General features: G+C 46.2%; 1 protein-coding gene across 1 annotated transcript in view; it reads right to left on the reverse strand.

Annotated features, from left to right (window-relative positions):
• DISP3 (dispatched RND transporter family member 3) overlaps nt 1–12,974 on the reverse strand; it is a 109,192-nt gene that overhangs the window by 60,669 nt on the left and 35,549 nt on the right. The window contains exons 3-5 of the mRNA XM_030185723.1: nt 12,517–12,736; nt 5,225–5,361; nt 1,256–1,390 (exon numbers count right to left, since the gene is read on the reverse strand). Coding sequence (XP_030041583.1) covers nt 1,256–1,390; nt 5,225–5,361; nt 12,517–12,736 — 492 coding nt within the window. The remainder of the gene's footprint in view (nt 1–1,255; nt 1,391–5,224; nt 5,362–12,516; nt 12,737–12,974) is intronic.

The following is a 12,974-nucleotide window of genomic DNA, read 5'->3' on the forward strand; positions in this document are numbered from 1 at the left end:
TTTCCCTGATCAGGAGCTAAATAGCGCTATTCGAATGTGTGCACACTTCTAGTACTTGCCTATTTCTTTTGGAACGGTCACTTAGCGCTCCTGTTGTGTTCAGAAGTCTCTCTTGTCGCAGGAGCGGAAGTTGAACTGGATCCCTCTCAGGCAGGAATTCCTCTCTTCCTCTGTGATCTTCTTTGTTGCACCTACCATTCCTAACTTAATCCAAATCAATAAAAGAAAACCCTATCTATCTACTACAACGTGCTTTCCCTGTGTTTTCCTCTTCTGCTGTCACTGTATGTATTCCCTCTTTTTCCTTTTGAAAAGAAAAGATAATTGGAGTCCCTGCCTGGTTTTCCTTCCAACTGTTTATTCACAATTTTCAGTCACTTCAGGCACACCTTGAACCCAGAACTGAGTCAGGAATAGCAGGGTTATCTTCTGGCCAATGAGGTCTTAGCCAGTATTTTGTTGCAGGCAGTTGTGTCACTCAAGGCAGGTTTATGGTGCTTCTGTACCAGAGGCGTAGCTAGGAGGGGGCGAAAGGGGAACGGCCGCTCCCCCAAATGGATTTCCCCTGGCGCCTATTTTTTACGCGATCCGTTGCATTTAAAATACGTGCTGGCACCATTGGCCGTTGCCGGTTTGACGGTAGTTGCATCACAGGGTTTTCCCACTAAGGATTATAAAGAGGTTCGACAGCCTGGACCTTCATTTCTTTTTTATGTTTTTGTCGTCAACAATTACAAAGATCCATTTGACCCCTGAGGTAGGCATTTTGTGCCGAAACACAGCTGTGTCGGGTCATTTTTATGTTTCTTGGGATTAAAGATTTTTTGACATCATCCTTGAGTCCATCTCACATTATTGTTTGCTGCTCACGCTTACGTGAGGGACTTTTTCTCCTCCTCTTTTTGCCTACTGAATATCAGCCAGGACCTTGAAACTGCCGGTGGCCAAGCATGATTGGATATGAACGCATATTCAATGTCAGTGCTTGGATATGGCCTGGCATTGAATATCCAGGCTTAATTCAGCCCATAGCTGTCAGCCCTTAAAAATACACTGCTTGCCACTGGCTGAACACTGACTGGAAAAATTCTTTCTACTATTTGGTGCTCTTTTCAGAAGTTTGTGATTTTTCAGTAAGTAAATCTGTGGTATATGCCAGAATTGAAAGCCCTGGGAAGCAAGGCAGGGATGTGATCACAACCTTATGCTGCAGGTACTCCACCTAAAAAAAGAAAGAAAAACAAGAACCACTTACCGATACCCACAATGACAAATGCAGCCACTCCATTGAGAATTCCAAGGTACTGAATTTCAAACATCACATGGTACAGGAAGAGAGACACCAGGCAGCTGAGACCAATGCTGGCAATCCCAAAGAAAGACAGGAACACTGCAGGAGAAAAGGGAATCAGTGAAAAAGTCCCAGATCCCCCTAACCGTGGTGCTCTACACCACTACGAAGGCTTTATTGACACATCCCATTGTGTGACAGATGTGGAAGGGCATTTTGGACATTTTGGTAAAAACGTCCAAAAATTGAGTGGTGAACATAGCCATTTTTGAACCTGAAAAACATCTATCTTTTTGGTTTGAAAATCTCCTTTTTCTAGTCATTTTGTGCGCAGCTTGTTTTTCTTTTGAGACCATTTTGGGGGAAAAACGTAGAAAAGCCCAAAAAACAGCCATTGGATGTCTGGGGGGGGGGCATCATTCTTAGTATACTGACCAGTGGCGTACCAAGGGGGGGCGGTGGGGGTGGCCCGCCCCGGGTGCACGCTGCTGGGGGGTGCCGCGCACCAGTCAGCTTCGTTCGTTTCCATGCTCCCTCTGCCCCGGAACAGGAAGTAACCTGTTCTGGGGCAGAGGGAGCATGGAAACGAATGAAGCTGACCAGCGCGCAGCACCCCCCCAGCGGCATGCACCCGGGGGAGGGGGTTCTTTCGCTGGGGTGGGGGGGTGTCCTTTCTCCGGGGGGGGGGGGGGGGTCATTGCACCCGGGGGGCGGGGCGCATTGGCGATCCGCCCCGGGTGTCAGCCCCCCTAGGAACGCCACTGATACTGACTACACAGACATCCCAGCAGAGCAGTGGGGAAGTCTAGGGGACACTTCAATGGACTTCACATAAAAAGTCCCAGGTACACATCTCACCATAATCCCCTTATTGCGAGCCCTCCAGGAACAGAGAAAAACTTACTGTACCTCGCTATACACCACTACAATAGCACCTATATGTAGGTACAGTAGGTAGCTAGTGGTTTTTAGAGGGACCACACATTCTACCACAAGTGTACCAGTTAGAGTGGAAGACGGGTCTGGATCCCCTTCTTTACAATCCACTGCACCGACCACTGGGCTACTCCTGGGCCCTACCTACTGCTCTAAAAAGAATGGCCATCATATTTGAAGCTGTCATAGAGGCTGGTATGTATTGTCATTGTCATAGTGGGGGGTGAGAGGGTGCCTGTGACCACTGGGGGAGTAAGGGGGGGGGGGGTTATGTCTTAATCCCTCCAGTGGTTATTTAGGGCACCTTTTGGTCCCTTATTCGTGACTGAAACAGGTCTAGACAAAAAGTCTTAATTTTTTCCCTTGTTTTATTCATTATTGCAGAAAAACATCTGTCTTTAGGTGCCACCCATGTCCCACCCAAAACACGTCCCCTTGAAATTTGGATGCACTGTGGAGAAAAACATCAAAAAATGGAGTGTCAAAAATCACAACTTGGATGTTTTTCAGAGAAAAACAATCATCTACCACCTTATGACTTTTTTTTAGACTTCTTTTATTTTGAAAATGAACCCCATCGCCTCTGTAGCACAGACTTGAGAAAATGACTCATGTCATATTTTTGCCTTCCATTTAAAGAAAGGTTAAGCAGGTTATCATTTTTCAGCTTGGAGAAAAGATGGTTGAGAGGAGAATAGGACAGAAGTCTATAACATCATTGGCGGGAAGGGGGGGCACAGATAAGTAGGAACGGTTGTTTAACCTCACCTGTTGCTGTTTTGGGTTTCAATTATGCTACTGGTTTTCTCCTGACTATGCTAAGAGCATTCTAGATATCTACCAGCTTTCTGTAAAGTTTCTTGATGGTATTCCTCAGTCTTGGCCCTCAGAACTTTATGCTACGCCAGGATATTAAGGGTGCTCAGAAGTCCTAGTTGGTGTGCTGAAGGATGTGATTAATAGATGTTTGTAGATAGGAGAGGTTTCATTTTGGAGGTATGCCTTAATAAAGATATAAAGATACTGGGAGTGGTCCAGAAACATGAGAGGAGTCTGGAAGGACTAAATATGTACACCCTTGAGAAGAGGAGAGAGAAGAGAAGAGAAAGAGAAGAGAAATATGATACCAGGGCCGGTCAAACCTCGTAAGCGGGGTAAGCACTGCAGGGGGCGCCTGCCTTCAAGGGCGCTGCTGCGGCACTGCGCCGCCATACTGCGCCGCCCTTGGTGCTTTAAATCTTTTAATTTACCTCCGTTCCAGCAGCCGCATCATTTGAAAGCCCTGCCCCGTCTCTAGCCTTCTCTCCCTTCGTGAGTTCATTCTGCAGTCCCGCCTTCTGACGTCATTTCCTTGAGGGCGGGACTGCAGAACGAACTCACGAAGGGAGGGAAGGCTAGAGACGGGGCAAGGCTTTCAAATGACATGGCTGCTGGAACGGAGGTAAATTAAAGATTTAAAGCACCAAGGGCGGTGGGGGATGGGGGCGATTTGGGCAAAGGAGAATCGCTGGACAGGGGCAGGGTGGGAGAAGAGAAAAAGGAGATGCTGGGGCGGGGGCGCACGGGCACCGGAGGGGGGGGGGCGCGCGGGCACCAACTCATCGTCTGCAGGGGGGGCGCCAGAGACCCTAGGACCGGCCCTGTATGATACAGACGTTTAAATGCTTGGAAACTATTAATGCAGAAGATGCAAACTTTTTCTAAAGAGAAGGAACTAGGGGACATAATATGAAGCTGCAGGAAAATAGACAGGATATACACAGAGGATTCCTAAAAATGCAAGTATTGAGTACCTCAACTTAAAACAGTACTGAAATGACTTTGCATTTCTTAAGGCTTTTTGTGTGTGTGTGTGTGGGGGGGGGGGGGGGGTATGTGAATAAACTTCACAGGGTAGCAGAGCCTTAACTACCTTATTAGGCAGACTGGGTAGTCCTTTCAGGTCTTTTTTTTGCCATCATTTACTATGTTACAACCCTATCAATTGCTACTAAGATTAGGGAACACCCCATGAAACATTGAAAACAACTATCGGAGAAAGTGGTTTTGTCACTTAATGTACAATCAAGCTGTGGGGTTTGTTGCTGGAAGATGTGGTCAAGGCAGTTAACCATATTCAGAAAGGGTCTAGACAAGTTCCTAGAAAGAAGGCCCACAAATTATTACCTAGAAGTGAGCAATAAGGAATGGATGACTCTTTGGGATCCTGCTAGGTAGGTCCAAGTGACACAGATTTGCCACTGCCAGAGACAGGGTGCTGGGCTCAGTGGACATTATGGCACATCTCATGTTTTTATTTCTGCACTATTAACGCAGATATATAAGACCAGCTTGCTCAGTGAAGAGTGGGTGCAGATGCCTTCTATAGGGGCCTGTAAGTGAATTTTCAAAAGGAAGCTCTCCACAGAAATTCCCTTTGAAATTACTAGACCTGGTGGCACCAAAGATGATTTATTACTCATTGCGGGTGCAAGATCTGTACTGTAAAGGACTTGTGTGGCCCCCATGCCTGAAAGGGTCCCAAGCCTGCCCAGAACTGAAGGCAGCATAGCCTGCTGGCATGCTTTGTTGCCTTCTTACAAATTTCTGCTCTAGGCCCCAGCATGTCTAACACTGACCCTGAGTCCTGGCCAGTGGTGTATCTACACAAGGTGTGTCTGTTGCATACACTCCTGTGGCAAAAAAAAAAAAAAAACTGAGTAAGGCTTGGAAAGCACTGAAAGCACCAGAATGAGGTTTGGAATACACCAAGAGAAGCTTTTGGAGCACCAGAATGTGACTTGATGTTCCCTGAGCACCATTGGAGCACCAGAATGAGACTTGGAATACACAGAGAGGCAGCCAGAGGGCTCAAGGGTGGAAGATCTCACTGTCGCACCCCCTGTTAACAATTCCTGGCTATGCCACTAGTTATGGCTCCTAGGACTGGTATTTATTCCTGCAGAGCACTGGTACTCATTGTCCTTAGTCATTATCTTCTTATAACCCAGAACCTACCTGAACAAGAAGTGAGGATGTATACCAATGCTGCAATGCAGCTGCTGCTGATGAATGCAAGTAGCATGTCGTTACTGAAGGTCTGTCTAACTTCATAATCGAAGAGGTCAGTCCCACCATACAGCACATGCACTTTGCTGAGGAAGAAGGGAAGAGTAGAATGGGTAAGTTCCAAAAAGTCTATCACAACAAAACTCTTGCCTGGAAATTCTGACTCTGGAAAGGGAGAAAAAGATAACAATCTGGAGGTGTCTACAAGGACCTGTGGTCAAGATAGAGTAATAAGAAGAGCTGAGGGAAAGATATTCATAAAGTCAAGATGTACCAGGGTTTGGTTACAGAATTCTTTCAACATACCCAACACCATGAAGCTAACAAAGTAAACAAGTTTCAGACTCTACCAGAAATTCCATTTGCACTGTTTTTCTAATCTTTCTTTTTTCACAAATCAGAGAATTGTGATTGCCATGGTAGCCCACTTAGATATGTGGAATTAAGTGTCAACAGCCAAGTCCAGTAAAAAGGCATCACTTGCAATTTGGTTGTTGACCCTTCTTACACAAACACACACACACAACTACAATTAGAGGGCAAATTTCAAAGCCATTCCCACGAGTAACATAAGTGTTCACCTGCATAAATGGGTTACTTGAACACTGCTCATCCCGTGTTCAAGTAGATATACTGGTATCCAAAGAAACAAAAAGCAGGAAGTTCCTCTATGACAATCCAAGAAGACACCGGAAAAGTAGAGGATGACACACGATTCACAGGCTGGGAGTTGCTGATAAAACCACTTTATTACAGCACCAACAATAAAGACCTGACACGGGTCCGTGTTTCGGCAGGCAAACCGTCTGATTCAGAGGTCACGTACAAACACTCTGCAACCGCTGTAGTGTATTGAACTTGCTGCAAATCGCTTTATGACCATCAAAATGATCTGTGCAATGACAAAAAGCACAGCTGTAGTTCAAAACCAGAAGCTGTTGTAGAGTATTTGTACCAGGGGCGCAGCCAGACTTCGGCGGTAGGGGGGTCCAGAGCCCAAGGTAAGGGGGCACATTTTAGCCCCCCCAGCACTGCTGACCCCACGCCACTTTTGACCCCCCCACCCCGGCGCCTGCGCCCCTCCCCCGTCCCTTTTGACCCCCCCCCCCACCGCTGCTATCAGGTACCTTTGCTGGCCAGGGTCCCCAACCCCTGCCAGCCAAAGTCCTCTTCAGCGCCGGTCTTCGGGCCTGGCGCATTGCTGATCTGGATTCTGTTTCTGTGAGTCCTCCTGATGTCCTGCACATAGGAACGTGCAGGACGTCAGGACTCACAGAAACAGAATCCAGATCAGCGAACGCGCCAGACTCGGAGACCGGTGCTGAAGGGGATTTTGGCTGGCGGGGGTTGGGGACCCTGGCCAGCAAAGGTACCTGATGGCGGCGGCCGGGGAGGCTTGGCGGCGGCGGGGGGGGGGGGGGGTCATATGTGACGGGGATGGTAGGCGGCGGGGGGGGGGGGTGAAAGCAGGGGAGCCAACTCTAAATCTGCGGGGGCCCATGCCCCCATGGCCCCACCTAGCTATGCCTCTGGTTTGTACATGATCCCTGAAGCAGGCAGTTTGCCCGCTGAAACACAGCCCCGTGTCGGGTCTTTATTGTTGGTGCAGTAATAAAATGGTTTTACCAGCAACTCCCAGCCTGTGAATCATGTGTCATCCTCTACTTTTTTGGTGTCTGCAAGTAGATATACACATGCTGTTCCATAATGCTTCAGGCTTCAAGTGTTATTTATTCTTGATATTCTGCTCCTATGGCAAACCTTCAGAGTGGTTTATAATAATTAAAACCAACAGGAGAGACGAAAATGAAATATAAATTCAAACAGGACAGAATAGAGCAGGGAGGAGGTGTGGGGAGGGGGGTTGTTGGTTGCAGATTCATCAGACATACTGCATTGAGCATCCTGGTCAGTGCTGGGAAGGCATCTACGTAGAAGAGGGTTCCTTGAACAGATACCCCCAAAATTCAGTGCTATTTAACTGGCCAGAACAGCTGCTGACCGGTTAAATAGCGCTTAACCGGCTATCCGCCGGTATTCAGTGGAGGATAACTGGCTATCCTCTGATAATATCACCGGTTAGCAGCTAGCCAGTTGTATCGCCCGATATAACCGGCTACCCGCCAATTTTAAAGCTAGTTTAGCAGCTATATTTGGCCGCATGAAATGGCTGGTTTAAAGATAACCAGCTACATCTGAATATTGACTTTGACAGTTATCTTTAAAAATAAACCAGATTTTCAATGCCGGTCACTGAAAACGGCCTGGCATTGAATATATGGGCTCAGTGCCAACAGCTGGAGTTAGCCAGTCTAACTTCTACAGTCTGAAATATCGGCCCCATAATTCTTTAGACCTGATTTGAACCTGTCAAGGGAGGTGTCTAGGGGCGGGATTAGATTACAACAATGCACATCCTTTTTGTATTTTCAAAAGTACACGTTAGTTTAATCTGTAAAGTTACTCACACAAAAAGGAAGCACAAGTGTGTGTACGTACTCTACCCTTAGGCAATTTACAAAGTGAAAGTACAGCACATCCTCCATTATCTGACAAAAACAGGACCGAGCCGTTGTCGGATAATACAGAAAACAATGGTAACCCCTTAAAAAATGCAAGGAAAACATACTTTATGTATAAACTAGTAAAAAAAGACCCGTTTCTGTTACAAATGAAACGGGCGCTAGCAAGGTTCCCCCCCCCTTTGCCCATCACCCGACCCCCCTACCCCGGCGCATCACCAAGCCCCTCCCCTGCGCCTTCATGGACCCCCTCGCCACCCACAACCGCAAATCCTAACGGTGGCTGGCCCCTGCTGCTTCTCCAAAAACTCTGTCGCAAAACACACCTCCGTAGAGAACCATCTCAGATTGGCAGACGTCTCTGCAGGTGCTCCTCCTCTCCCCTCTGACGTCTGTGCATTCCTCCGGGGTCTCCCTGCAGGGGCAGTGACGTTGAGGGTAGAGGAGGAGCGGCTGCAGAGACGTCTGCCATTCTAAGATGGTTCTCTACGGAGGTGCGTTGTAGGAGATTTTTTTGTTGTTGTCTTTATGTACTGGCTGCTGCTGCTGAATAGGAGAAGCAGCAGCGGCAAGACAGAGTTTCTATTAGCGGTTGCGGGTGGTGAGGCGGTCGATTGGGGGGAGGGGCTTGGTGTTGCGGCGGGGGTAGGGGTCGGGTGATGCGGCGAGGAGGGAAGGAGGTAGGGGGCAGGGCTTCATGATGTTGCGTCGCGCGGGGGTTGTTCAGGTGAAGGGAGGGCAGTTAGAGGTCTCTCGCAGGCACCCCCCTGCCCTTCATTATGGAAGGTTTTTTTTTTTAAATTTTTGTTACACTTGTACCCCGCGGTGTCCCACTCATGGCAGGCTGGTACTTATTTTTACCTGGGGCAATGGAGGGTGTGTAGCGATTCCTAGTCAGGGGGAGGTTGGAGAGGGTTGCAGTCCCTTCACTCTCTGTGTTCCGCCCTCGACATCATGACGTTTGACGCGAGGGCGGGGCATAGAGACAGTGATTTGGAAGGCTTCACCACCATGAACTAACGAACTGTTTAGGGATGACTTCAGCAGGTTGTCTTCAGAACGTTGAGGTAGCGTTTTATGTCCAGATGGGGCGTGGCTTGGGGCGTGGCTGAGGGCGGGTCTATGAGTTAGGGTGAGTGGTCCTGATAGCCTAGCCTAAGAAGACTACGGGAGTTGAAGACTACAGGAGTTCAGTGCTTCACTGCCTTGCAGTGAGCTTCAGAATGTTCGAGGTGGGATTTATTTATATAGATAACAAGCATAAGGTATCTGTATTTAAAATATTGTTTATTAACACTAACCAGCAACCGATCAAACATGGCTTCCTTGCAGCAAATGAAGTCGGAAAGCAGGAAGAAAATCTGCGCACTTCTTAATGGCAACGCAGCGATATCAAGGGGGATTTGCTGGATATGCCTGATGGTCAGATTAGCAAGGGTCAGATAATTGAGACTGTACTGTACGTGCATGCTTTCACTTTGAAAACAGGTGTACAGTCCGCAGGTAGAAAGTACCCATGGACTTCGCAGCTAGGTGAGCAGTACACAAACTGCCTCCATAATGTTGTTACACTTTATCCTTAACAATACACATAACACACTTCCAGAATGTTATTTAATAGAACTGTCAAATAAATGCAGATAGAATCCCTTTTAAACTTCATCCCTCTGCCAAATCCAGTAATAGTTCCAGACTCTGATATACCTGTCAAGCACATCTTTCAAGGTATGTGTTAAATGTCCCAGGGAAGCTGCCTCTGAAACATTTTTTTCCAGAACTCTGAGGCGTAGTTTTCCAATTACAGTCAATAGACAGGCTGAATGTATTAACTGAGTCATAAGCTTTGAGTACTCCTTGAGACTCTGATCTGTTCCTCAACATTTGTGTAGATATAGCAAAGGAGAAAAGGTTAACTTAATTTTAGCAATGAGACATATTTCATGCTGTGCTAGTGCAATGGAAGATGTAAAGAATTGCTTTTCAACCCTGCTTTGATCGATAATGAACTCTGAAATCTTCTGTCTTTGACCGAAAGTAACTTTTCTTGTAAATACAAAAACAAGTTGGAATGCAGAAGATAAGACACAGCTCTAATTAATTTGGTATGTAAAGGGGAGGATGGTGCTTGTTTTCGGAAGTTCAGCCTGGCCACCTGGACTTGGAAAACATGTGACCATGTTCCCACAGTATGGCTTGTTTTCCTAGACAGAGAAGCATTCTGTAATTTTCCTTAGCTCTGAACATGAGTTCTGAGCCTAATAAAAAGGGGAGTTTCTTTCAGTGAAGTCGGGAGCTCATCTGTGAGTAACATATGTACTGCGCAGAGGACTTGTTCCTGGTCTAAAAAGCTCCTGACTTTCGCTGTAACGCCCCCCCCCCAGCTGATGATAAGAGCCTGGATGATGTAAGGACCAGTGATGTTGTATGTATAATATGTATATGTATAGTGTATTATTGCTTCTTTTCCTGGTCTAAGAACTCTTAGCATTTGCTTAGATGTAGAGACCATTGATGTAATGTAATAATTGTGTGTATATAGCTTAATCATTATATATATCTTAATCATTGTAGATTTTAGCACTTCTAATAAGGGTTTCATTTATCTAATACGAATCCAAAAGAATCCATGGTCAGTAGTCTGTGTCAGTGAGACAGGCTGTAAATTCATAGCAGTACAACTAGTTCCCAGAACTGTTTGACAAATTAGGGACAATTCAAAGCTGGGTGTCACAAGTTAGGTGCCAAGATGCAGTGTGCTGAGCGCTAATACTGTAACAGCATCAGTGTGGCTAGATTCCATTATTTAATACTAGTGCAAGTCAACGCATATGTGCCAACATTTAAGCATGCTCAATTACTCTGTCCCTCCCCCCCCCCCCCCAGATATTTAGCGCTATTTAACCAGCTGGCACTGTTCCTTCTCAGCCGAGCGGGAGTCCTCTACCTATAGTCCTGCAAGTGGGGAGCACTGTTTCACCATCACATTTTCAATAGGCAAGTTCTGCAGGTCTCCAGTGAACCTGCCTGTCACTAGTGATTGAAAACAGAATATTGAAGCACCACTACCCACTTGTAGTAATGCGGTTGGAGGCCTCCAGTTCAGCTTTGAGGGAACAGTGCCAGTCAGGAATGGTTCCAGGCTAGTTAAATAGCCTTAAGCCAGCTAAGCACTAATATTCAGCATGAGATAGCCAGCTATATTAGTGCTTAGCGGCTAGCCTGGTCACCGGCTATGTTGCGTGACGTAGCCGGTTAGCACCGATATTCATCAGCTGACTGGCTAAGTTTAGCAGTCAGATAGACCTGTATAAACAGCTGGTCTATCTTTGGCCACTATAACTTAACTGGTCAGCTGTTGAATATCAACCTAACCGGCTATGTTCATAGTGGCCAACCCCCCCCCCCCCCCCCCCAGAAATTCAATGTCGGTTCCCGGATATGGCCTGGCATTGATTTTTCGGGTTTGCTGTTGACCGCAGGAGTTAGCTGGGCTGCCTCCCATGGTCTGATTATTGGTCCCACTATGTCAATATCATGCATAACTGTATATACCTAAATGCAGCACCATAACACTTTACTTACAGTATTCTCTAAGTTATGTGCTTAAATATGGGACCTGCCCCTAGAATTTACATGCTAAGCAAGTTGTGCTCTAAAGTTATAGAATACTGCTTAGCACCTAACTAGCACTCACATGAATAACTATGGGGACGATATTCAGACTGCAGGAGTTAGCCAGGCTGCCTCCCCATGGCTGACAGCGAACCTGGAAATTCAATGCCGGGCCATATCCTGTGACCGGCATTGAATTTCTTTTTCTTTTTTTTTTTGGCCACTATGCACATAGCTGGTTTAGCCAATATTCATTGGCTGATCATCTAAGTTATAGCAGCCAAAGACAGATCTGCTATTTATGTGGGTCTATCTGGCCACTAAACTTAGCTGGTCAGCCAATGAATACTTGACACTAACCGGCTATGTTGCGTGACATAGCCGGTAACTGGACTAGCTGCTAAGTGCCAGATTCTATATAAGGTGTGTAAAAAATCCACGTGGTAAATATTTCCGCCTAAGCATAATCGGCACCTAGATTTAGGTGCGGTATATAGAATACGCTTAGTTGATATCCCAGTGCCTAAAACTATGCGCCTCCACTTACACCAGTGAGAACGTGGCATAAATTCCTGCATGTAGATTTACGTGAACTGGGCCATATTCTATAACTACGCAAGTACATTTTGGAATGGCCACAAAATGCCCATGTCCCTGCCTATAGCCATGCCCCTTTTGAACTGCATGCGTTAGAATTTAGGCGCAGTTCATTACAGAATATGCTTAGCAAGTTGTGCGTGTAAATTCTAATTATTACCAATTAGTGCTTATTATTGCTTGTTAAGTGCTGCTATCTATGCTGATTAGCTTGTTAAACCAATTAAAGTGTGCATGCTGTTATAGAATATACCTGGATTTTGGCGTGGATCTCTAGACGCGCTATATAGAATCCGGGGGTAACTGCTAGTATTCAGCTGAGAAAGCCAGCTATCTTGTGCTAAATATTAGCGCTCAGTTGACTTAAGGCTTTTTAACTGACCAGGAGCCATTCCTGGCTGGGTAAATAGTGCTGAATATTGGACAATATAACTTACATGCGCAGTTGGAGCAACTGAAAGATACCTTTACTAAGATAGCTTACATGTAGTAGAAGCTCTATTTGCTTACCTAGTGGATTCTTTTGCCAGCAGTGGAACATATGTAACCACAAATTCTTGGAACTTCTTCTGCTGCTCCTCCCACCGGTCCTCCAGTGAGTAATAATTGGGCAGCGGCGCCCCAAAGAGGATCTCACTGCGCAGAAGAGTGCTTTGCATGTTCTCTGCTGTCATCCCCTGATCCACAAACCAGTAAAACTCTGGATGAGTCATTGCTAGTTTCAGAGAACCTACAAGAAAAGGGCAAGTACACTAACGTCCACCTATGAGAACCTAGTACAAAGAGTTATGAATGCAGAAACTAAAATTATTCAAATAATAAAAAAAAATAAAAAAAATGCTTCTACGATCAAGATTAAAGAGTGCAGACTTTCCTGAGAATAAAAATTCCATAAGACCCTTATAATGCTGCTACCAGCACCGTAAACATCCTACAAAAGGGATTATAAAATCTGAGGGCCAGGTTGC

The sequence above is a fragment of the Microcaecilia unicolor genome, chromosome 13 (assembly GCF_901765095.1).
Source record: "Microcaecilia unicolor chromosome 13, aMicUni1.1, whole genome shotgun sequence".
NCBI classification, from domain to species: Eukaryota; Metazoa; Chordata; class Amphibia; order Gymnophiona; family Siphonopidae; genus Microcaecilia; species Microcaecilia unicolor.